Source organism: Opisthocomus hoazin, chromosome 10 (assembly GCF_030867145.1).
Source record: "Opisthocomus hoazin isolate bOpiHoa1 chromosome 10, bOpiHoa1.hap1, whole genome shotgun sequence".
Classification (NCBI taxonomy): Eukaryota; Metazoa; Chordata; class Aves; order Opisthocomiformes; family Opisthocomidae; genus Opisthocomus; species Opisthocomus hoazin.
The window spans coordinates 9,689,725-9,714,143 of NC_134423.1; the positions used below are offsets into that span (position 1 = coordinate 9,689,725).

Here is a 24,419-nt window from a genome sequence, read left to right on the forward strand (position 1 = left end):
ACATACATGGTTCCCTTGTAATACACTTGCTAACTTTTTTCTTTAGTCTTTCTAAAATTATACGCTAACCTCTACAGAGAACATTGGCATTTTTTTAAGAGATTCTGGGGACCAGGGTTAGCTTTGCAAGTCAGATTTTCATCACTTCTTTCTTTCACATGTTCTCTTCTGCAAGTCTTTTTTACTTGGCTAAGCAAAGCTCTGTGGAAGTCCTAATGATACATGTGATCTGGTTTTAAAACTACATTTAACCACAAAGGAGAATGAAGAGACTGGAGAGGACTCCAGCATCTCCCCAAGAATGCACTAACATACACAGCTTACCATTGTCTGGCATTTTTATGGAGAGATACGTCTGGCCTAAATCTCCTGTATGGTGCATTGCGAACCATGTAATCTACGGACTCCAGAAGGTCTATCATGCTGAGGTACTAAACACACAAAAACAAGCTTCTTAGCAGAGGTCCAGATTTTGTTGCATGCAGTGTTTAAAGTACATGTACACCACGGTCCTCAGTATTCCCCAAACTATACAGAAATTTAAGCCTACACATTTTCATTAGTGTGTAAAAGTGGACCAACTTTACCCAGCCCTCAAAGGACACCACCATATCAACTTCTGGTTTCCTTCAAGCACAAAACCAACTGGTACTTTTGTTAGCCCACTCAGCACGAAGTCCCAAGCCTTCTCAAACCAACTGTATTCTCTTCATTTCCAACACACATTTTCCCCAATTTTAGAACTGCCTTTGCATTAGTTAACTTTACTGGTACTGTTCCAAACTCAGATTTGCACTCTGACATCAATAAGCACTAAAAAGCTGTCTAGCAAGCTAATTGTAAATTAGCACTGAATAAATGAAAACACTAACATTGCTGGGGAGCTGTCTAAATTCGTTCCTTGATACCTCAGCAGGCTTTGTTGCCAAATCCAGCACACTCCATTCACTCCCACCCTTGCTTGCATCTTGGCATCTCTGCAGTTATAATGTTGGCTTCTAGTTTTATAAGATAAGGGCTACTCATAAGAATGATTCCATTCTCTGTGCAAAAGGAATGCTATTGGAAGGGCTGAATACAGATCAGCTGGTCCCTAGAGGGTCCACAGATAACAGGGTCAATGTCAGGATCCAGCACCAGGAAGCAACTGTTACACAAAGAGAAAATGATCCTACACTTTTCCCACCGTTACTGCTAAACAGTTTAGACAGTCTACTCGCATATAAGCAGAAAATTCTAAAAGAACAATATTTTCCAACAAAAAAAATCCTATAGTTCATCACAAACTCTGAAATAGGTGATAACAGATACCAAGCCAACTTACCTGTGGCTTAGTGAATTCAATGACGATTCTCTGTACTTCTACACTACAATCAAGTTTGGGAGTTTTTAATTCTAGTTCTGCATATGGGTTGATATACAGTCTTGCAGAGGCTGATACTGGTCTAAAAACTTAAAGATAAAAAAATTGAGATTAATTTTGTGTTTACTATTAAAGCAGGGAAAGTGATCTTAAAGTACTTATTTCCACAGCCTGATGTATCAACCACGTTGTACTGATAACGCATACGCTCAAGACCCACAGAATCAGGGTGCAATTCTTACCAAAAATTAAGATAACCCAGCAGTAGTCAAAAAGCATATAAGCTCTAATATTTTCTATTATGTTCAGGTGTTTGTAAAATAAAGTTAGTAAGGGCATGCCTGCACGATCAGGTCAGGCTGTTGTACGCCAGCATGACCAGAACAGTCTATATTCACTCATTCCTGGCTTACTTACTATACTGGTAGTCTTGCGGCTGGTTGCCACTACATGGAATTCCTCTTTTCAGCTGCTCCTGTAAAGGAATGCGATACTGTCTAGCAACTGCTGAAGAGTATAACTTGCTTACAGTTCTCTAAGTTTTGAGTAGATGAATTTAAGTTCACAAGTATTTTGCAAGGGCTCCTCCCCCTAAATGAGAAAGGTAATACAGCACAAGTACTTAAGCACAAAGTGTTTAAATACACCAGATTAAAAAGAATTCTAAGTTTCTCCTATCAAGTGGAAGGTTAGTACAGTTTTGATTCAGCTTCTGTCTAAATCTTGCAGTAACAACTGATGTGTGTTAAATTAGAAACATATAGCTCATATGTACACTCCAACATGCAGCATAATAGATGCAGCATTTGCTTTTAAACTCCTTCAAGGTACCAAGAGCATCCACGCACATTCTACTCGTCCTCATTTTTAGCACATAAGGAGGCCACTTGAGCCTTCTGGTATTGTGCAGGCACGAGAGGAATGTAAGACAGAAAGTAGTCAGGAAAATAACAGAACAGCCCGAGAGGCCTGAGAATTATGATGCTAGAACCAAGTCTTAATTCAGAATGAGGTCTGTCTGATGCTATCATAGTTCGGCAATTTATTGAGAATGTTACATTCATGCCCAAATGTTTTATCCAGTTTCACACTTGCAATGGCACAAATCAGTTGAAGGAGGCCTGCTTTTAAGAAGATGTACATATTAGCTATCAACATGAAGGCAGATGAAGTGCTTGTTCCCAGTGGTAGTCTTTATAAAGACTATCAATATTCAGAGCTGTTTTTAGAAGGAAAATATTTCATAACTACAAATTTCTTCAACCTAATCCTTCTCCCAGTTCCTTATTTAAAAACTGGTTTGTCTTTTATAAAAGGTACACTTTCTCATTAAAAAATTCCCTGTCAGCTGATCTATATCAATAAAAGCTAAATTTCAATGCAATTAAGCATAAAACAGCAAATCTCACAACCAGTCATATACTTATGTTATTCAAATATGGACTGCTGTATGAAAGTAACAGATTGCTTCAGATTAAACAGCTTATTCTTACTACAACAGAAACTAATTAGCTACTATGATAAATCTGATTTCCTGATAATGCTGCTTAAAAATAACACCAAAACAGTCTGCCTGGATGGAAGGCCTAGCTTTCCAGGAAACAAGCTACACTAAAAATTACATATGAAATTTATTCAGATATTTAATACCGATGACGTTCCTAAACAAGACACGGTATTTGCTATTTGTTCAGTTCCTGTATTGGTTTCGAAATTCTGAAGCAGAGAGGACTTAACAAGTGGGAGAGAAGATTTAAACAAGTAATCTTATGCCCATGATGAATTCCACTCTTTCCCTGTGCTTCTTTAATTCTTCTCAGACATGCTCTGAGCTTATTCCTGCTCTCCCTCTCTTCCCCTTTCAGGCACAAGGACACAAACACGACTAATCACAATTGAGAAAATTAAACTAACAGAAGTCACCAAACAGTCAAAAGGTGCAAAAAATCCAAATAGAGATGATGCCAATATGCAAAGTGATACTAGTACACAGCACCCAAATTGCTGAGGATTTCAAGAACTGGAAAAACTGCAAGTGGTGAGATGCTTGAAACTAACAGGTAGTCAGAATAGTGGAGACTACTGGCTACACTGGAATTCTCTGCCTCAGCACTCAAAGACAAGTTTACATGCAGGACACGCCACAGGTTTTGGGAACAGGCAACTCCATTTTACAGTTATGGCAGGCAAAGTTCCCAAATCTTTCAGGAAGAACCTGTTAAAAACTTGATTAATGATGGAACAGAAAGTGGTACTTCCCGATACATAAAACTAAAGTTCAACAAGACCACATCAGCATTTTCACCAGCAGCTTAGTCAATAGTAAGTTGAAGTCTCCTTGAAAAGGACTGAGATCTGAGCCACCAGACAGCGCCAGGAAAGCCCACAAAGCCGTCTGCCCACAAGCATGTCAAGGGCTGATTCACAATGGACCTTTCCCAACAGTGCCAAACGACACATTTGAAACACTAAGACTTTTGCTGCTGTCAATTCAAACTGTGTATTGGTCTGTACCTACACTTCACTTCAGGCTGAGATACAACAGAGAAGACATCCATAGACAGTTAATTCTGAAGAGTCCCATAGCTAAAGTAACTTGGCTATTATTAAAATCATGTAAGCATTTCTGCTAATCTAAAAAAGCAGAAGTGGAAGTGCTCTGAGAATATTTAGCTATTTAAAGAACAAAGCAAGTGACTGTAGACAGGAAGAGAAATCAACATATTCATATCATCTTCTACATACAGTGAATTTACACCCCAATTTTGAGATAATAAACAGTGCCCTACAAGAGGAACCAGAACAACAATAAAAGGATATAGGTTTCAAGTTCCACATAACAGACAAGCTTCAAAGAACATTAAATGATTGGCTGGTTTTTAAACGCCTCAAAGTTTTGATTCAACCTTCCATACTAGCACCAGGTTAAGGGTTTATTTTGTTAAGTAGAGAATAAAACGAAAATAAAGATACTTCTAAAAGACAAGCACAAAAGAAAAAAGGAAACACATAGGATTGTACAAGGACACAACACCTGTATAACCTTTATAAACACAATGGGTCAAAAATGTACCTTTTCTGCACAGAGAGCACTTACTCTCAACAGAAACAGAACGCAGATATACACACAACTTACACTGTGTATCTGACCTTCTGCACAGTAACATGAAATGAGATTCAGGCAAACTGACAACAGTAATCAGATGTCTGCTATTCCAAGCAAAGTGACTTTTTTTTTTTCATAGTCCATTCTAAAGTTTACTTTCAGAACCTAACATATTCAGTAATGTACTACTCAACAGCTCACTAGAATAACTAACTGTTTCTCATTATCTAAAAATGAGCTCTTTTAACCACATGAACGAAATGGCCATCTGAAAAACTTCTTCACAGTGATGGTGCTTTTGCAACTCGGAAGTCCTCAGCTGTCAAACAGAAAGAGGATGTGTGCCCTCAGCCACAAATTATGTCTACCTAACTGCTCTGTTCATACTGCCAAAGTTCCCAGTTCCTCTTCTGGGAAAGTAAGACTTAGGGGATAACACAACAATGAAACGGAAGCAAAACAAGTACTTCACACACAATTTTACAAGTTGCAGTATTCCACTATTCATCAAGCTAACAGCAACTCAAAACAGGAATGAATCAGAAAAAAAATAGATATAGCCCTCCAGGAAGCCCCCCTCAAACCTGATTTTTATTCTTTCTCTGTAATTACCATTTTAGGATATCTGCCTCTCGTTCTGTCTTGATTTACCCGCACTGCCCTCATGGTGCCTCTCATCTTCTGCACTGGAGCACCACCATCTATTTCTCTCTCTCACCTGAGTTAGCTTCATCAAGTCGGAAAAAAAGTATTTCCAGCATCATCTTTTCCATACAGTCTGTCTTAATTATGTACTGTTGGGGTCGATGTAGTTTGAGAGTTAACATGTCTAGGCCACTTAAGCAAAACAGTTAGCATAGCTGGACAGGCCGCTGGAAAGGACAGCTAAGAATAAACATGATGTGGGTTAGCAAAAACAAGATGTGTTCAAGGACGTGGAGGCAGTCTGTTGCTATTGGCATTAGTGCATAGTTACCAATCATAAGGGAATATGGGGCGTGTGAACAGTGTGTGATTTATGTCTGTAGCCTATCCGAATAAGCGTGATCACGTGTGCAGATATGAAAAATGTATATAACCACGCAAGCAGACCAATAAAGTGAATCGACTGTGCACTGTATCAATGTGTGAGAGTCATTCCTGTCCCTGCATGGATGCTGAAACTCAGCAATGTACCACGCAACCTCATTTTCAAAAGTCTTCATTATTCAGTCCTACTGTGCGTTCCACATTGATAGCTGTGACCCTCTTCTGCCTGTCAAGCATAGCATCCTCATTCACCCATCCATATAACCTATTCTACTAAAGCTCTTCAAAATTTTGTCAGAGGTACTACCCATAATAAGGGTTGCTATCTTAAAGAACGACTACAGTAGCCCCCCTGCGATTTTTATTTTAAATCTGACAATGGATACCTACGTAAGCTTTGGTTTATTAAAAAGCAAAAAAACCTTTTTGTTTTAACATCTTGTTCTTCCGTCTGATTTCTCTCTATTGGTCAATTTCAGCCATGCAGTTTAAGTAATCTGGGTAACTTGTGATACAAATTCCTGCTCTGATAAATATCTAATATTCTGAATTCTTATTAATTCTATGCTCATTCACTATCTCAGTATTGCCTTTTTCATTACAGTAGCTATGTACTAGCTCATATAGCCCAGATATGTAGTAAACAGTACTGCGTAAACAGCATGAAGTCAAGATGAATATGCCAATAGAACGTGATTCTACAGGCAGTTTCTGACACTTTCTAAAACGTATAGGGACTGGTAACACATGGATTTCACAAAAAAATATTAACTATCAGAGGTGCCATGGATTAACATATGACCCCAGTATCAGAACACAGTTGACCATAGGTATGAGGAGTGGGGAGGAAATTAGTATGGTGCAGTTTCAGACACTAGAACAGCTATAGAATATAGTACTGTTTAATGCATTTTCTCCTACATTACCAGTATTTGTTCGCGGGAGCCATGATAATACATTTTGCTCTGTATGTTCCAATAAGCACTGAGGCTGTCCAGGCACAAAAGCTGCACAGGAAAGAAAACATTCAGCAGATTCCATGTAAAGTATTCAACCCACTCTATGAACTTAGCTTTCCATTTGTTAAAACAGAAAACAAATGAAAGTAGACTAGACAGCAAATCCACCATTAGCATTGAGGTGTATTTAGTCTGATAATACTATTTTTGAAGTGAAAATTGAATTGCTAAAAAGTCAGTTCTTAGACAACATAAGTTCATGCACTTCCGTTAAATACAACTCTGGATTGCAGGGGTGAGGGGGCACAAAACCAACATTTGCTAGTTATTTATAAAGCTAGTTATTTTGGTTCTACTTCTGTTTCAACACACAACAAAATAAAAAATAAAAAAAAAAAACACAGGAGAATTAGCAATCCATACCATTTTTCCACTTTTTATTTAAAACCCCAGATTATTTCTCTCCAAGCTCAGTTGCTTTCTTCACTTGTGTAGGGGGAAAAAAAAACCAACAAACATATTACCTTGTATATTATCTTTGCAGCTTCATTCAGAATAGAAGGTGTCCAGTTCTCATTTGTTGTCTAAAAGTTCAAAGTAATAAAAGTCATTCTGTGCACCTTATTTAACACATTTGCAGTTTTATCCTATACTTCCAAGCACAGAATGCATCATTTCAGTGCTACCTGATTACAGAAGCCAGTTTCTCTAGACTGCATATGCACAGTCAAAAATCCAATATAAAATTTGTCACTTTATTTTGATATTCAACTCCTTACCCTCCCCATAAAATCCTGAACATCTATGGAAAACAGGTTAGCTGAAATTTTCTCCCTCCATTTCTCAAAAGGTGTAGCAAAATACCACGCTCTTTATCACCAGGATGAAATGTTTGCCCTAATTTATTTATTAGGCTTAGAAACAACCTGCCCTATGAAAGTAAACATATTCAGTTTTAAAGACCACTTGAATCATAAGAATAAATCAGTAGTCTCTGAAAGTGCGATGTTTCTCATTAGTCTTCCCTTCTGCTTGCACAAACGTCAAGTACTATTTGCATGAATAAAAGATTGTCTTCACTTCCAGCTGTATGCGTGCTGTCATGAGATCATACTAACACATTACTTCTCCTTTCTGCTACACCAAAGATAAGTAAATTGGAAACATAAGAACACGCATGCACACACACAATACCAGTAAACTAAGCTCGCCCAATGTCATTCCCAAGGAAATCGGACACTGTGGATCTGTGATCTACAAAAATAGAAAAAGAACAGCTATTTACTTCTCTTGCTGCAAACAGAGATGCATCATTTAATTAAAGCTGACTGAAATACTGAGCTGTTTTGAGGGTCTTCCTTTGCTTAATTATTCTATATGAAGCATTCTTGGAAGCCCTTAAGTTGGGTCAAAACTAATATGGCTGTAGTGTAAAGACCTAGGACTTCCATTCAGGCTGAAAATTTCCTTTTGGCTTCTAAAATATTCATACAGGAAAGAACTAAGAACTACAGGTACCACTTCTCAGTCAGCTGTATCAACTTTATGACTTCCATTCTTCCTATCTTTTTAAATGTAATGTCTCTGAAAACAGTCCCAAAATAGGTTTGAGAAATTCTTGATATCCAGTGCTGTTTTTTACATGCAGTTATCCCAACACAAACTGCTTTATCATTTTCCGAAAGGAAGATGGAGGCAGGCTAGAATAATACCAGTTTGGTTCATATAAAGATTCTCATTTATCAGTTAAGTGCTTTCAACTATTTGCCTTCCGACTCATCTGTCACCCTACCAGTTTCTGCCCTTCTGGACTTCACCCAGCACACTGAAAAATCCTCTGTATCAGCTGCACACAGTAACATATGATGAACAGCCACCATCCACATTTAGTGAGCAAGGCACCACTGGACAAGGCACAAGGGAGAACATCTATTTCACATATCCAAAATGTTTCTGGCCTTCTGTCATATCTGAGGTATTTTATTTAAGGTGTACAAGAAACCACAGCAACTTTTTCAAGGTGGCAGGTAACAGTTTATGACTAGACAATCATGACTGCACTGGCGTCCAATTTAAAATGAAGAGAATATCTCCCACATACTTACATCATCTTCGTATTTAACATGAATGCCTGTGATTTTGACTTGCACATTTTTTATAACTTGAGTTGCAAGCTTTTCTAAGAAAGTATCTTTCTTCTCCTCCTTTGGTTTGTCTAAAAAAAAAAAAAAGTTAAAAAGTCACCTGTTGTAGTTTAACCCAGCAGCCAGCAGCTAAGCGCTAAACAGCCACTTGCTCACCCTTCCCCTTCCCCCCACAGTGGGATGAAGAGGAGAAACAGACAAATGGGAAAACTAATGGGTTGATTAAAGACAGTTCAATAAGACAAAGTAAATACTAATACTAATAATGTTAATACACAAAACAAACTATACACAACACAATTTCCTCACCACCTGATGACCGATTCGCAGCCAGTCTCCAAGCAGCGATCATGGAACCCCAAACTCACGAATTTTGCAACTCCCCAAAAAGACCAAAGTCCTTGAAAAGTTCGAACTCCCGGAAACAAGAAAGATCAGATTCCTGGCCCTGGGCAACCCCCATTCATGAACTCAGCAAGACGTCTATGCTATAGAATATTTCCACTGACCAGCATGGGCTAGTTGCCTGGCTGTGCTTCCTCCCAGCTCCTCCACACCTGCTCATTAGCTGAATATGAGAAACTGGAAAAAGTCCTTGATTTCTTAGCGACAACTAAAAACATCAGTGTTATCAGCACTTCTCTGGTACTAAATCCAAAACACAGCAGCTACTGGGAGGAAAATTAACTCCATCCCAGTCGAAACCAGGAGAGTAGCATTCAGCGTAGCAGTTGCATCTTGAGTTTAACTACACCAACAGCTACACTAATGCAAATTAAACGTTTACTCTAGTGTGAATACTTAACATTTAAGTTTCCACTCATTTACATGAGATATTTGCATTTTTTCCTTTTTCTGTACATCCATATTCTGAAGATGTGACATTAGCTGTGTATGCACAACACAATCATGAGCAAACTTATGTCTAAGCTTCAGTCAAAACAGTTTAGCTTACAGCAAGTTCTTGTTTAATATACTTCTCCCCACTCCTTCCAAAGTAAAAGGTTCTCTCTTATGAGTCCCTAAGCAATTAACGAGAGGTTTCAACAAGCAAATAGGTAAGATGGTGCAACTTAGCACAAAATACCCCTGAATAACCAGGTAAAGATGACACTTGCACAAGAGAAGAGCAGTCCATTAGAGCCTTTCATACAACATTGCCTAAGGAAGTTAATAAGCTGGTATACCATAAGTGAAAATGAATAGTTACTCTGTGAAATAATCCATTTCTTCCATACAGGACTTACACTGTCACCATTTAAGCTAGGTCCACACCACACTCTGCTATGCGATGTACTGATACTTGAACTTAAGCTGAACAAGTTAGGGTAGCAGAAGTTTTATACACACAGAAGGCCAGTATTCCACCCAAGACAAATGTATGCATGCTGAGGCGGGAAGGAATATTTACAATCCCTCATTATTTAATGAGGTAGCTCCAAAAATATTATCTCAGGCTGAGCGTCTTAACGTTTTACTGAAACATGGCTAGATGAACTGCTTGTTCTCTGGCTACCTTTACAGCTTACCTTGTCTTCTTCAGTATCCACATTATAAAGGGGCTATCCAGTGAACGCCACTAACATGCCCACCAAGCTTGTACATTTTTGTTGGAAATGCTACAGATGGCTCAAGTTGAAGAAACAGTCATGGCTATCCAAGTAGAGAGAAATAAGGACTACAGATTTTGACTGAGCTTAGGGTTGCACTCCAAGTTTGACTTCTTGGCTTACTTAAACTGTTTGTAACTTTTTAAATATGCAATGCATGTTGAACATCAGATACATAACTTTGTATATCTTGCTACAAAAATTATATTTTTCTTTATTAAAGCTCAGAGAGCTTCAGGAGATTCCATTAAAAATGAAAAGACTTCGCTCTTGAACATGACATAACATTATTTTTAGTCATGAGAGCATTTGATCTGAAGTAAAAACGTTAGCCAGGAACTCAGAAGAAACCAAAACATATCAAATTTACATGCAACTCACATTCCCAACTATTATTTCTTCACAACTGTCACTCCCTATGAACAGAAACCAACACAATACCGATAAAGAAAAAAAGGGCAGAGCTGCTTATCGAAGCTTCATGAAAGCATGCCACCCATTAACATCTTCCCAGCCAGATGCAACTACCAGCAACAAGTGTTTGATACCTTACTAAGCTTATCTAGGGTCCCCACAAAGTTTTTACTCCAATTACAGGTCTATGCTGCAACTTCCTCCAAGATCAAATACGTAACAATACAACAACATGGGATACGGCAATCCATCCTTCATCACATGCTAATACTGAAGAGCTGCATGGTTTAGTACTTCTAGACAATGATTATCCTCTTGGGGAAAAACATCCATCACATTGCTGCCAAAATACAGTCATAACACTATGCTAGCTGTTCAGAACAGAAGCTGTAAGGTGTTGAAAAAGACTATTTACTGCTATGTCATCAGTATAGTATGGGATTTACCTTACATAGCTGTTACTGGAATATGACAAAAATTAGACCAACAGATATCTCTTCCACATGCAGTTTTTCCAACAGTTACAGTGAAGTGCCACTAATCAGTCTACCAAATACATACATTTTTGTTGGAAATGCTACAGATAGCTAAAGTTGAAGACACAGCCACAACTATCCAAGTAGAAACAAGAACTCTTCAGCGTTATTTGATACAGAGAATGAATAAATGACAAAAAAAAGAGCACTCTCTAACTTGCATCCTCTTTTTCAAACAGGAGAAAAAAGCTATCAGTGGATGTATATTCAAGCCTAAGGAAAACTAATCCAAACAGAAAGCAAAAAAATACTCTTCAAAAAAGTTAAAAGCCATAACTTTTACCCACCTTTTTGGCCTTTAAAGTGTCTCTTAAAACGCTTTTTATACTTTCTACGCTTACGTCCTTTTTCAATGAAAGCAATTTTGGGGGAAAAGGATAAAATTCGAGTTAGCAAAGCAGAAACGTAAGAAAGCATAAGAAAAGACGGAAGAAAATTTAGCTTGTCTTAGAGCAGAATGTTTTAGGAAGGTGTCATAAAAGCTTTTAAAGAATCTCAGGTCTGTTATGGCAGCAATCAGCTAATTGTCATAGTGGAGAGCCTTATTCACTTTCAGGGAAGCAACTGAAGCCTTGCGTCTTCCTGTCCACACTGCCCCCCCCCCATTTTTTTTAAAAGTCATTGAAGTTCAAAGCCCAAGTAAACTAAGCAGCCTGTAAAAAAACTTTCGATTAAGTATCAAAAGTTCTACTGGATTAATCGTCCTGTCAATTGTAAGGTCAAGGCATCTAACTCAACATCTATATATTCCTTACGTAATGTCCCAACAAAGAATCACCGGGTTTCTCAGCAAATACATACCCAGACTTCTTCATGGGTGCATTGCATAACTTAATTCCAGATCACTTATGTACAAAAGAGAGCTAAAACCAGCCACAACTACTTATTAGAAACCCTGGTGAATAAGTGTTCCTGTAATCCAAGTGTTTGGTTTTTATTTAATGACCTCAGGCAAAGGCAAAATTATCATAACTGAACAGTTAATAACATACACTTCCTGAAAAAAAACACAGAAGTTTAAATCGAGAATAGGCTTCTAGCATACAAGGGCATAACTTCCAAGTTAAGGTATTAGAGATGTACGTGGAAACCCAAAGAGCACTTTTCAATATGACTGTCATGCTAATCAACTGTATGGTATGAAAGAAATCTGAAAGAACGATACCAGTAACTGCCAAAAAAGGCACACAAAAATGATGACTCTTTAAAAGCTTTATATGAAAGTTGATTACATACACACAAATTACGACCACACAATCACAACCATTTCATGAATTAATGTTCATTTTTCCACGCTTCAAAAGACAAACCAGTTTGGTGAGATGCATTGCTTCTTTCCCCTCTCTGGCCATATAGGGGAAAAGAACTTGGAAATAGGGCTGCCTGTGCTTAACTTAAAGAGGTTGTAGCATGAGCAGAATGTGCCCCAATAAAGCAAGCAGGAAGCAAGCGCAACAGTGTATTTAACTCTGGGGAACTATTACCTCTGGGAACAGCTTTATCACTTGCATGCCTGTTCAAACAAAGGAGGACAAAGTGCCTGCTAAGATTTCAACCTGTCTGGCAGGTAAGGTGATCACACTACAAATAATAGAAAGGAAAAACTACACCAAACAGAAATAATATTTTCTTATAGACAGTTCCTTCTAACAGTACAAGAAATCCTCTACAAATGGTATTTTAAAAAGACAGCTTCCTTCACTTACTGTTGAATTTGAAGTTCTCAGGCTTTCACTCCCATGTATGACAAAACTAAGGCAACATGATTTTCCTCTTGATTACCCGCATCAATTACTATGGAGAAACTAAATGTGCGATTTTAAGCTCATTCCAAACCTGCGCTCAGGTAAAAGCCTACTAAGTAGTTTTGGCTAAGAACAAATTTCTGAAAACCTGGTTCAGGAAGATAAAAACAGCAGGTACAATGTAATAGCAGTTCCTCTGAATTTCAGTGGAACCCATTTCATTGCCTAACTTGAGAGCAATCCAAATAAACAGAACCAGGCTGTCCACAGTTTCAAGACAGCCTGAAATTCTAGTATCTTAAGCCCAGACACTTTAAGTAAGGGTAATTGCCTTCTATTCTCAAAACACCTAAAGACGGTGTTTTAAAGCTACAGTAGAATGCTGCCAGCATTTCATAACATTCTCGAGTTCAACATGGCTGATGGAAGTCTTTCTAAGTGGTCTCTTAGTCTTCCTGAACAGCCACTCAATTAAGACAGGACTAGTCATTGCAAGTTTCCACTTGAATCCATAGTCATTAAAATCTTATTTCTTGAACCACCAATATGTGGATGCTTACCAAACAAGTATCGTTTTTTCATTTCTACATTTGGCTGCTTTGGGGGGGGTGTTTAAAAATGGAAGCTGCATACCCATCATGCATGTGCAAAATGTAACCATGCATACCCACCAGACTTGGTGTCCTTGTAAATCAGACTCTCCAACCCATACAAGGAATCTGGTGAATGAGTGCCTTGGTCCACATGGCAGCAAATAACCAAAAAAATGCATTTTGTTTAAAAGAAGGAAATCAGCTCCTGATTTAATGTTAAGTTCATAAAACTCGTATGACACATTAGTACTTCCATTACAGTATCTGACAGCCAGAGTCACTTCAGACTATCTAGTTTCAAAGATTATCTACACAGGCAAATTTTGCAATTTTCATTGTACTTATAACCATCAAAAGACAAGAGCTGCAAGCTTTGGTCTCCATATATGAGTTTTGATACTGCAGATTTTAATAGCTTAGAAAATGGAAAACAATGTTTCATCAGCTTCTATCAGCAGAGCTTGTTATCACTTCCCCATCGCACTATGCTAACCAAACAGTGACACGACCATTTTACTCAATATTTGAATAGCATGACTAAAGAAAAAGTCCCCAGGACTAAAAGACTCAAATAAATGCAAGTACTGAACCAAGACTCTAAACACACTCAGGTAAGTTGTTTACTAATCCGAAAAGCAAATACATCCAAGAATTCACATAGCCTGACAACTTCCTATTCAATACATTTCCTATATTTTCACCAGCTATTGTGTGCTCTTAGAAGTCTACAGAAAGAACCGAATTTCTTAGAAGTTCATGGTGCAGCAGAGCAACTTGGGCCTTAAGGCTTCTGTATCTAGCAAAAGCAAGCTCTCCGCTCATGCAAGAACTACACGTGTCCTCCTGATTACAATACTCTAGTACAACATCAGAAACAGGAACAGTTACCACTGAGATATGATCATAGAATCTCTCAAGTCAGAAGTGACCCACCTATAAGGACCATGCTGCAGTATGACGGATAGGATAACTCCAGTTTAAAATAATCCGATTTCAACGTTCCTCTAGCTTTTCCTTCACAAGGCTGAGCGTTTAAAACCGCAAAACATGACTAAATCTAATTCTAGCTATTTATATTAGGAGTTGAGCTATTGAGATAGCATTTTTATGGTTGGTTTTTTTTTTTTCCAAAAGCCTTAAAAATGGTGGGTGTAGCAAGTTTCTTGAAAACAGAAAGATGATTGTTGCAGGTGTACAGACTCACTCTTCACTACATGAAGTTCCAGAATTGGGTTTAAATTGTTCCTGTTATACTGTCCCTTTATCCCATTGCTAGCGGTGCAAAGAACAACGGCCGAAACACTGCTGCTTTACAATATCCAAGTCCTACGTAAGCAAGGTTAAACCTCTATGAACACTCCTTTGCCCCAGTGTGACTTAATGGCTGCAAAATTCATTCACTGAAGTTGTCTCAGCTCTCATGCAGTTTCTGGCATGCTAAAGACAAGAAAGCAAGGCTTCTGTCTCCACTGTAAACAGATTGCCAGATTGCTGTTTGAAGGCAACTGCGAATGTACACTTCAAACTAGCAAAACAAGGCAGCAGAGAATCCTGTAACTGGAAAAATTAAATAAGCAAAGAGATTACAACCAAATTATCTTTTTCTAAGTGTTCTCAGCATCATTTCACTTTCAGTAACTTTTCCAAGGCAAATGACTTGCAGCATTACAGGCATCCCACAGATACATCTTGAGAACCATTATACCATCCAACAAACAGCTCTCACTTCAGACAAAAAATTCAGGGATAACTTTTTCCTCTACCATATGTAGTTACCTGTCATTGGTTCTGAGTTTGGCTTCTGTCCAAACAAGCCTAATTTATACCATGTTTGTTAAAGATTTTTGTTACAACAAAACAACAACACAAACAACCCCCAAAACTCACAAATCAGGTTAACTGGACTGAAAAGACTAATTATCTTAACACATAATTGAAAGTTTAAAATTTTGTAATGACCTAGATCAAAAGTTTAAGTAAGGTTTCCTATATTCATGTTCAATTGTTTTCTTGTGTCATGAATTATTTCCTGCACAAGAGAGTCTCATTTCTCAAAGCAGTCAAAACGTAGTACATCATGAAAGGACAGCAGAAATTGAAACAAAATCATTATTATTGAAGTAAAAATTTACAAACCTTACCACTTTCCTTCAAGTTTCCTTCAAGCAAAGAGCAACCTGTCACATGCACCTCTAAAACACACTATTAAAGCATCTATTACTGAAGCTCTAGAGCAAGATAACAACATTAGCCTCACGCAATGTGGTTTCTATCTTTGGTCATGTTCCCCTAGAGCTTGAAGAAAGAAAAAAAAAGAAAAACAAGACATATCACATTATCAAATTCCCATTTCCAACAGAAGCTGACTGGAGATATGAACAGTAAACAAAACAAATAACACTTTTTCCAAGCTTTAGAGGAAAAACGCTTTTCAAAGAACTGTAGTAAGATTAACTTGACACTTGAAAAAACAAAGTTTATCAAATCGATCACAAAACAGGACTTTTCTTTCATAGCACAGTCTACGTCCTCAAATTCCAATTGAGATTTGTATTATTAACTCAGTACCTTTTTCTGCTGATTTCTGCAAGGCTTCCTCAATTCTTGCCAGTTCCTTTTGTTTATTATCCTGTAAATATTTTTCTTCCTTCTCTGCATCATATTTCATACCTGTAACCCAAGTCAGGACAGCTTTAATCCTAAATTTCACATTACATAAATGCATAATCAAGCAATGCACACCATATTCAACATGACGTTGCAAAACACCTTAAGATAAAGGCTATTCTAGGTTTAATTGCTGAAAGCTGCATCTAGCCTCTGAAATTGTTATTTTTACACAGCAAGAGACAAAAGGATCATACCAATGTTTAAGCATTACTTCATAGGAGAACTTATCCATTGAAATTCAGACCCCTAAGTGTGGTCTGTGCAGTATAAGGCAGGTTTGTAAGTTCTTCTACCCATATATTTGACACTGTAGAAACTTACAAGTTTTCTTAACATACCAGAGGTTCTGATTTCAGAGAAAACTAATCAAGTTCTTTGATCCTCTTCCCCCTCTAATTCTAATGGAATTACTACTTCTGATTCTTGTCGGTTAGAAGCAGATGAACTGCATCATGCAACAGCCAAAATATCTAAACCACGACAGAAAAGTGGATTCAGGATAAGCACACTTCAGAGCAAACCTGGCTGTTGAATTTAACTTGGAATGGATACAACCAACGATTTCCATAAAAGCAATGGGTCCTGTTTTCTCCCACCCCCTTCCACTAATTTGCCAGCATTTGTCTAAAAATTTCCCTGAGGGAGCAGCAAGTAAAAATGGCAGCTTACTTGAACTGCTTGCTATTATATACTCAATTACATGGTACCCTTCGATATTTTTCTCTTCCATTATTTAACCGCGTTGTTGAAGATTTTACATACTTGCTCCAGGAACTATTAGAAGATATAAGCCTTCTAGAGTTGCAACAACTGCCTCGCCATAGAGATTCTTCCAAGGAATCTTCAGAGTAAGTTTATCTAAACAAAGGAGATACTGTTACATCAAAACAAAAATCTATGCTGTGCTTCGTCCAGACAACACCTCAGGCATCAAAAAGCATTAGCCCTATATCTTGATGTCCTAAACACCTTAGAAGGTAAGGAGAAATTGTATGGGCCTAAACATTTTATAAAGCCCTTGAAGTGATAAAATACATGCACAGAAAATATAAGCCACAGATTTAAGCAAGAAGATGCAGTTTGAGATCATGACTGGAGTTCAGTTCACTGGGATGAATGCGATTTTCACAGGGAAGCAGAAGAAGAAATACAACACATATTAATCTCCAACAAATGTTTCATGTGAAAAAGCAATGCTTTTTCAGAACCCTTATATCCAAGAGTTCCTATAAAACTCTAAAAAAAGAATCCATATATCTAAGAGTTCCTAAACCCTTGGCATGTTTGCCAGTTTCAGGAACCTTACTTAAAATTCTTTGCATGTCCTTTAAAGAGCCACAAAGATTCCACCTATACTAAACAGTTCCCTTGGTCATCCACGTACCTGGGAAGAACCTCTCAGACATGTTTTTCATACCAGTCTGTAAAGTTACACAAACAGGCTTTGCCAGATAACATTTTGTGATTTATTCAGTGACATTAGACTTCTATGCCTGTTTCAACAGCGAGTACAAATACAGAGATCACTTACGAAAGCTTGATAAAAGAAATTCAAAGGCAGGATTAACCTTAAGGCCTGTACTAAGATTTCCATTTCAATACTTACACTGAAACAAAAACTTACCTATCTGACCAACTTTTATTCTAAAAGGTATATCCAGCTCACTCTATAAACAAAAAAAAAAAAAAAAATAAAGTGTTAAACAGATCCACGTATTTTAAAGATAAGCTGGTTTATAGAGCAAAATTATCTTTACTTCTGTTAAAACTACTTTCCCAGAACTGAAGTTCCAGAACAGAAACAGTTCCCCATATGACAGAGATTTAATTATTTGGCAATACTCACATGAACTCAGGAATCCACGAATATGGTTAGGCTTGCAGAAAGCCTTAAAACCGAAAAACATTTCTGGCAATTCTCTCCTACAAGTATGATAATGCCTCACTCCAAAGGTTACGAGAACGTAAAATTTTATCTATATACAAGAATTTAATTTTACTTTCTCATTAATTCGCAACACAGGTCTTTTCTTTTTGATAATAGCACTTAGTATTTACAAACATATAAAAAGTCTCACTAACTGACAAGTTCTTTATAAAATGCCTGCCAAACATCAAGAACAAGATAGGCTCATAAGGATGAGGAACGTGTGACAAATGAACAACTATTACTATCAATTAAAACCTCATGCCATATTTCTCCTACATAGTGCACACAAGAAAAAGAACTACAGAAGTATCAAAAATAAAAAAAAAAGAGGGTCAAAGTAAAGAGGAAGTAGGAGGAATTACATAAATAAATAAATGGAAAGATCTAAAAGGTAAGTTAAAACATCGAGATTCCAGAACTATCTTCCACTTCAGTATTCTTTTCAAATAAGTCAACCACAATTCAAATACCTCAAGTCTTAATCTCAAAGATTATAAAAAGCATGTACTAGACAACAACCTTGACCACCACTTTTCCAACAGCATAAAAACAGGGCTGTTCCAAAAAAGAACATTCATATTCAAATTAACATCTCTGCCAGATTTCCACAGTTTTTAAAAAGCAGTCTGAGTGGTAATTAGGAGCCCAACATCAACCAACTTTAATTAAGCGATTAAACTAGTGACAGTATTTCCATGGCTTGTTCTTTCTGAGCACCTCAAAGAAACAATAGAAAAGCAAGAGCTATGGAACATTTTAACCCTTTTCTGACCATAAGTGCATAGTTCTAGAACCTTTTCCGTATGCTTTAAATTCTTCCTGGTGACAACTGCTCTTCAGCACCTCCCAAGTATTTCTTCCTGCAGGCTGCTGCATCTTAAAAATCTGAAGCTTAACTGAAAGCTTTCTTCTCAGTTTTTATTTTTCATTGAAATACATCAGGAGAGAAAGAGAAAATACACTCACTTAAAATAGTTCGATCTCCAAATTTTGTTTTTAGTAGTAAGAACTGGGACAAGCAGAGGTTGAAACAAATTGTGAGAGCAAACAAAGATCTCTGCTTTTGACAGAGCCAGGACCAGTCATGTAGAAGCAGATACCAGCAACAAAATCCATCCCATTTAATACTGCATTTACGACCCACATCTGAATTCTAAGAGGGCCCAGCTCAGTGTGGCCTGCTGAAAGGATAGGATCACAAATTTGACCTTGAAAAATGAGTTTTCAGAAGGTTAAATTCCAGAGGGGAAAAAAAAATTAAGGAAAGGCTAGAAATTAAAGATGTTTTAAAGTCGTTGAGTAAAGACAACAGATAAACATCAATTAAAAGCCGCGAGAGCATTGGGGTTTGATGTTAACATGAAAAAAGATGATGTATTGAAAATACATGTAACCAAGAATAAACAGGTAATATTAGCTTTGAAGATTTTAAGAGCAGTGACCAACTGGACACAAATTCACAAGTAAAGAATCTCAGAGTTCAAGCTTTTTGATGGTAATGACTAATAATATATGTTGAGAAACACGTAACAGGTTGCTGATGAGCTTAGGTCATAGTTTGTCATCAGTCACTTTCCATTATGATTGAAGAATAGGATCAAGATGAAGAAATCCATCGGAAAGAATTCACTACTGTCACTACTATAAGTTTTTAACGAAGTAAAAAAGGAACATTAATAGCAACTGCCCCATTATACTTCTGTATTTTTATATCTGAAGTAACACAACAGTCTCAAAAGATAAAAGTTCATATTTCACAGAATAACACTTCAGCACTTTGTGTCAGCAAACTCTCTCTAACATGTTTTGGGAAAAAATGATTACATTTTCAAGGTGCCTAAGAATTAATTTGTAAAATCATTTTGCACAATTTTATTTTGGAAATCTTACACTACTCTTCTTTGATTTGCAGTCAAAATTTAGGCTTCAGCTCATGCAGTCTGACAAACTTCCATTTTAACAAAAAAGTTGTTATTTGCTCTTCTCCCTTTTCCTAGGGACTTTTTTTCTTTTCTTACATTTGAAAAGCACTGCATCTATATACAGAAAGTAAAAGCTAGTTGTTCTCTGGTTGAAAGCCTTAAGATGAAAACAAAAACAACCTAGACAGTAGCAGACCAGCAAACTAGAAAGAAAAAGTTGGACTGTATCACATTGCTTTAATACCTTCTTTTTCAAGAATGTGTAGGCTACTTCTCTAAGAATGGTGTTAAATATCAACTTTCCTTTAACTACTTTTGCACAGAAATCTAACATACTGCAATAGCAAAGCAATCAGAAACATCCCTTGTTTTCAGTTCTTGAATTTGTCTCAGCTCTCTTTCAGTCAGTCACAAAAACGCATAGTCATGTGTGCAAGTCAGACCTGCTAAAACCATAATCAACCTTGCTGTCATCATAAGAAGGAAAAACGTGTACAAAGCAGGTGACACTTTCTTCCTCCATTTTTTAACTACCAGATTACAATGATACAACGTATCAAGAGTTTTAAAGTACAACAAAGTTACCAGCAATGGATGAAATGGGCAGGTAAAATCTGAAGCTTCAGAACAATGAAGGGAAACCAATGATTAGGTCATACAAAGATCTGACATGTTTTTGATTCACATAAGAGTTCTCTTCAGTGAAGTTTGAAGCACACTAAAGACTGCAGTAAGATTTCCTCAGTAGTGCAGGTGTTAATTAGCTCAATTAAAGAACATAAAAGTCCAAGCCAAGTTTTTTTTAGACAAGAATATAAGTACTCAATGCAAGTTATGTGTTGTTTTTCTTCACTCCAGCTTTCCTATTTTAAAAGGAACAGAATTAAGCATTTGAATAATCACATTTACTTTCAGAGAGTACACGTCTCAATGCCTGCCAGTTTTAATAAGCATCAATTTAGACAGCAAGTCATAAACATAAGCTCAATCCCATCAGCTGATGTAGAAGGATGAAATTTACTCCCTTCATCCCCATACCAACCGAGAAAGGAATCACTGTCTTTCAGAAAACTTCAATCAGATCAATCAATTTGCAGGAGTGAGGCCTTAAAAATCCATTTAATCCACCAAAGCTAAAAAAATAAAAACAAAAACAAAAACATAGGCCTATGCAAACCCATTAGATCTAGTAAATCATTTGGAAACATACAAACATCTACTGCGTGGACATACAATTGAGGAAAAAACCCTATGTCTTAGCAGAAATGCAACTATACAGTAGCAGTCACAGCAGAAATTAAACCCTTTAAGCTGTACTGGATGACCAAAATGGTAACATAAACACACCAATATCTTATTCAAAGTTTTATCATTACAAGCCTCAAATACTAGGGCAGGTTGTACATGCATGTATGCATAAAACACTGGGAAACTTACTTCAAAACCCTATCGCTAGCTTCTCGGAAGTTATTTTTCTCTGCTGAAGGAGCATACATAATGTTTTCAACCACAGCTTCTTTTCTTTCTCTGTTCCAGTAACGTGAACAAAATCATAGGCAGCTAACCAAGGACTTACCTCCAATAAGCAGTAAAGAAGGCATACTGTATAACATAAGACCACAGTAAGTAATATTTTATCCTATGACCTGGTCTTTAGACCCATAAAAAAATATTTTAAAATTATTAGAATACTTACTAATGCATTCTCCTTTATCTGTAAGTTGTCTAGTGCCACATTACCTATTTAGAAGAAAAAGAGAAGTACAGAACAAGTGACTTGAACTATTTCCTAAGTTGGAACAAGGAACACAACAGCAACCCTCCCCCAAGTACATGCGGCTAAAATCTCAAAACCTTACTCCAGTTATAGTATAGTGCAATAAACGTCTAATTTGTAAGTGTCATCAAACACTGATTATTCAGAGTTTCATGGTAGAAGAGATTACAACAGCATCACCAACTTAGACACCTGCATGTTTCTACTCTATTAAATACACCTATATTAACAGGGAATCTTTCTTATTATTCACCTTGTTGTGCATGATAATTACAGTTCTACCAAGGAAGCGTAGACTAGGAAAATTCTATCTTGTTGATGATTTTACATAACAGAAAAATCATCAATCATTGAGCCACAACAACGCTTGCTTATTTTCACAAACACATCAACTTTTCCTGACACAGGCAACATAATAGGATTTCCAAAGGGAATGCTGGCACACAGAATTATCATAGAATCGTAGGCTGGAAAAGACCTCTAAATCATCAACTCCAACTGTCAGCCCAACACCACCATGTCTGCTAAACCATGTCCTGAAGTGCCACATCTACACAGTTTTTGAACACCTCCAGGGATGGGGACTCCACCACTTCCCTGGGCAGCCTATTCCAATGCCTGACCACTCTTTCAGTGAAGAAGTCTGTCCTAATATCTAATCTAAACCTCCCCTGACACAACTTGAGGCCATTTCCTCTCATTCTATCACTAGTTACTTGGAAGCAGAGACCAATACCTGCCTCACTACAACCTCCTTTCAGGTAGAGAGTGATAAGGTCCCCCCTCATCCTCCTCTTCTCCAGATTAAACAACCCCAGCTCCCTCAGCCACTCCTCAAGATTTGTGCTCTAGCCCCTTCACCAGCTTCGTTGCCCTTCTCTGGACATGCTCCAGCAACTCAGTGTCCTTCTTGCAGTGCGGGGCCCAAAACTGCACACAATACTCAAGGTATGGCCTCACCAGTGCCGAGGACAGGGTCATGATCACTTCTCTCAATTATATCTGAGGAAAGCACATATAATATACCCCTCGGTGGTTTAATGCCAGGTTCCTTACAGCTGAACTCCATTTTCAATATAGGTATTAATAATTTATGAATATTAAAACACTTACTACCATGGCAAGAGCAAAATTAAGACGACTAGAAAAGACTCATCCCCTACGTACCGAAGGCATCTAAAACAGCCAGAGTTCTCTAGACGGTACTCCAACTGTTGTTTTTTTGCATGCCTGCAGGGCAGCAAACTGAAACGTTTACTGTATTTACTGAGAATAGCTACACCACGCTACGTGCTAATCCCTTCTGCTCAACACATGTTATCCACGCCAATAAATATCAGCAGGTGGAAGACACGGCTCCCCAAGCACCTCACCAGGTGACACCATGGCTCCCCCAACACCCCGCCGGCTCACCCCACGGCTCCCCAAGCACCTCGCCAGGTGACACCATGGCTCCCTGAGCACCCCACCAGCTCACACCACAACTCCCCCAGCACCCCACCGGCCACACCACGGCTCCCCCAGCACCCCACCGGCCACACCACAATCAAGTCCTTCGCTCCTCCCGGGGCCGCCACGTGTGAGCCACCCCACGCTCCTGCGCCCACCCTGCACGCTCTCAGGAAAGAGAGGGAAAAAACAGGGGTTTTTTTCCCCCGCGCCCAGTCTCCTGCCTCAGAGCACCCCGACGCGGCACCGCCGCGCCCGGGCCCCCGCCCCGCCTGGGGGGAGGCCCTGACCGTGCTCCCCCCCCCCAACCCGCCGCCCCGCTGCCCTCACGGGCGGACCCTCGCCTCACGGGGGCCAAGCGGCCGCAGCCCCCGCCCGCCGCCGGGGAGAGCCGCGGCTCCGCGGAGCGGCCCGGCTGCGCCTCACGGGGAGGAAGCGGGGGCCGCAGGCCGAGCACGACCGACGGTCTCTCACGGGGGAAGGCGGGCCGCGGCCCCGCAGCTCGGCCTCAAGCCCACAGCCCGCCTGCTCGCCGCGCTGAGGGGACGGCGCTCCCACCGCCCGCCCCTCACGGCGGGGGCCGCAGCCAGCTGGGCCCGCTCCCCGCCGCGGCGGACCGGGAGAGGGGAGGGGCTCCTTACCCCCCCATATGCCCAGCTTGAGCTGGGACTTGTTCAGGTTCTCCACGTAGCCGCCTAAGAAGCGGTTCAGCAGATCCGCCACCACCGACTCCAGCACCATGGCGGCGGCAGCCGGGGCCCACCGGGACCGGGCGGGGAGGGGGCGGCCGGGCGCGGCGCCGTCGGTCACGTGACGGGGCGGGGCGGGGCGGCCCAGCGCGTGACGGGCGGGCGGGGCGGTGGCGGCAGGCGTGAAGCGGGCTGCGCGCGCGGCTCCTGAGGCGACGGCCGGAGCACGGGTTGGCGGGGTAGGGGATGGTCGCGTCCTGCCTGCGCGGCCGGTCTGCGGGTCATGGAAGCGTCAAGGTGGGAGAAGACCTACGAGACCGCCAAGCCCAGCCGTCGGCCGCACACTCCCATGCCTGAAAACTCGCGGGCGAGGGGAACACAAGGAAGAACGTCGATGGCGGGCCCCCATGTTTCAGGGTTCACAGCGCTGCGGAGAATCACAGCATCACAGAATGGTGGGGGTTGGGAGGGACCTCTGTGGTT

At 39.4% G+C, this 24,419-nt stretch overlaps 1 protein-coding gene across 3 annotated transcripts in view; it reads right to left on the reverse strand.

Moving 5' to 3' along the window:
* VPS13C (vacuolar protein sorting 13 homolog C) overlaps window positions 1-24,035 on the reverse strand; it is a 101,345-nt gene extending 77,310 nt beyond the window's left edge. For 2 of the 3 annotated variants that reach the window (XM_075432015.1, XM_075432017.1), the window contains exons 1-14: window positions 23,889-24,035; window positions 21,718-21,761; window positions 17,794-17,836; window positions 16,932-17,027; window positions 16,068-16,169; window positions 13,578-13,640; window positions 11,449-11,505; window positions 8,563-8,672; window positions 7,652-7,711; window positions 6,982-7,041; window positions 6,425-6,505; window positions 1,781-1,838; window positions 1,325-1,452; window positions 325-431 (exon numbers count right to left, since the gene is read on the reverse strand). In XM_075432015.1, the coding sequence (XP_075288130.1) occupies window positions 325-431; window positions 1,325-1,452; window positions 1,781-1,838; window positions 6,425-6,505; window positions 6,982-7,041; window positions 7,652-7,711; window positions 8,563-8,672; window positions 11,449-11,505; window positions 13,578-13,640; window positions 16,068-16,169; window positions 16,932-17,027; window positions 17,794-17,836; window positions 21,718-21,761; window positions 23,889-23,988 (1,109 nt within the window). In that variant the 5' untranslated portion in view covers window positions 23,989-24,035. The remainder of the gene's footprint in view (window positions 1-324; window positions 432-1,324; window positions 1,453-1,780; window positions 1,839-6,424; window positions 6,506-6,981; window positions 7,042-7,651; window positions 7,712-8,562; window positions 8,673-11,448; window positions 11,506-13,577; window positions 13,641-16,067; window positions 16,170-16,931; window positions 17,028-17,793; window positions 17,837-21,717; window positions 21,762-23,888) is intronic. The other variant, XM_075432016.1, reaches the window with a different exon arrangement.
* Between the last annotated feature and the right edge of the window lie 384 nt (window positions 24,036-24,419).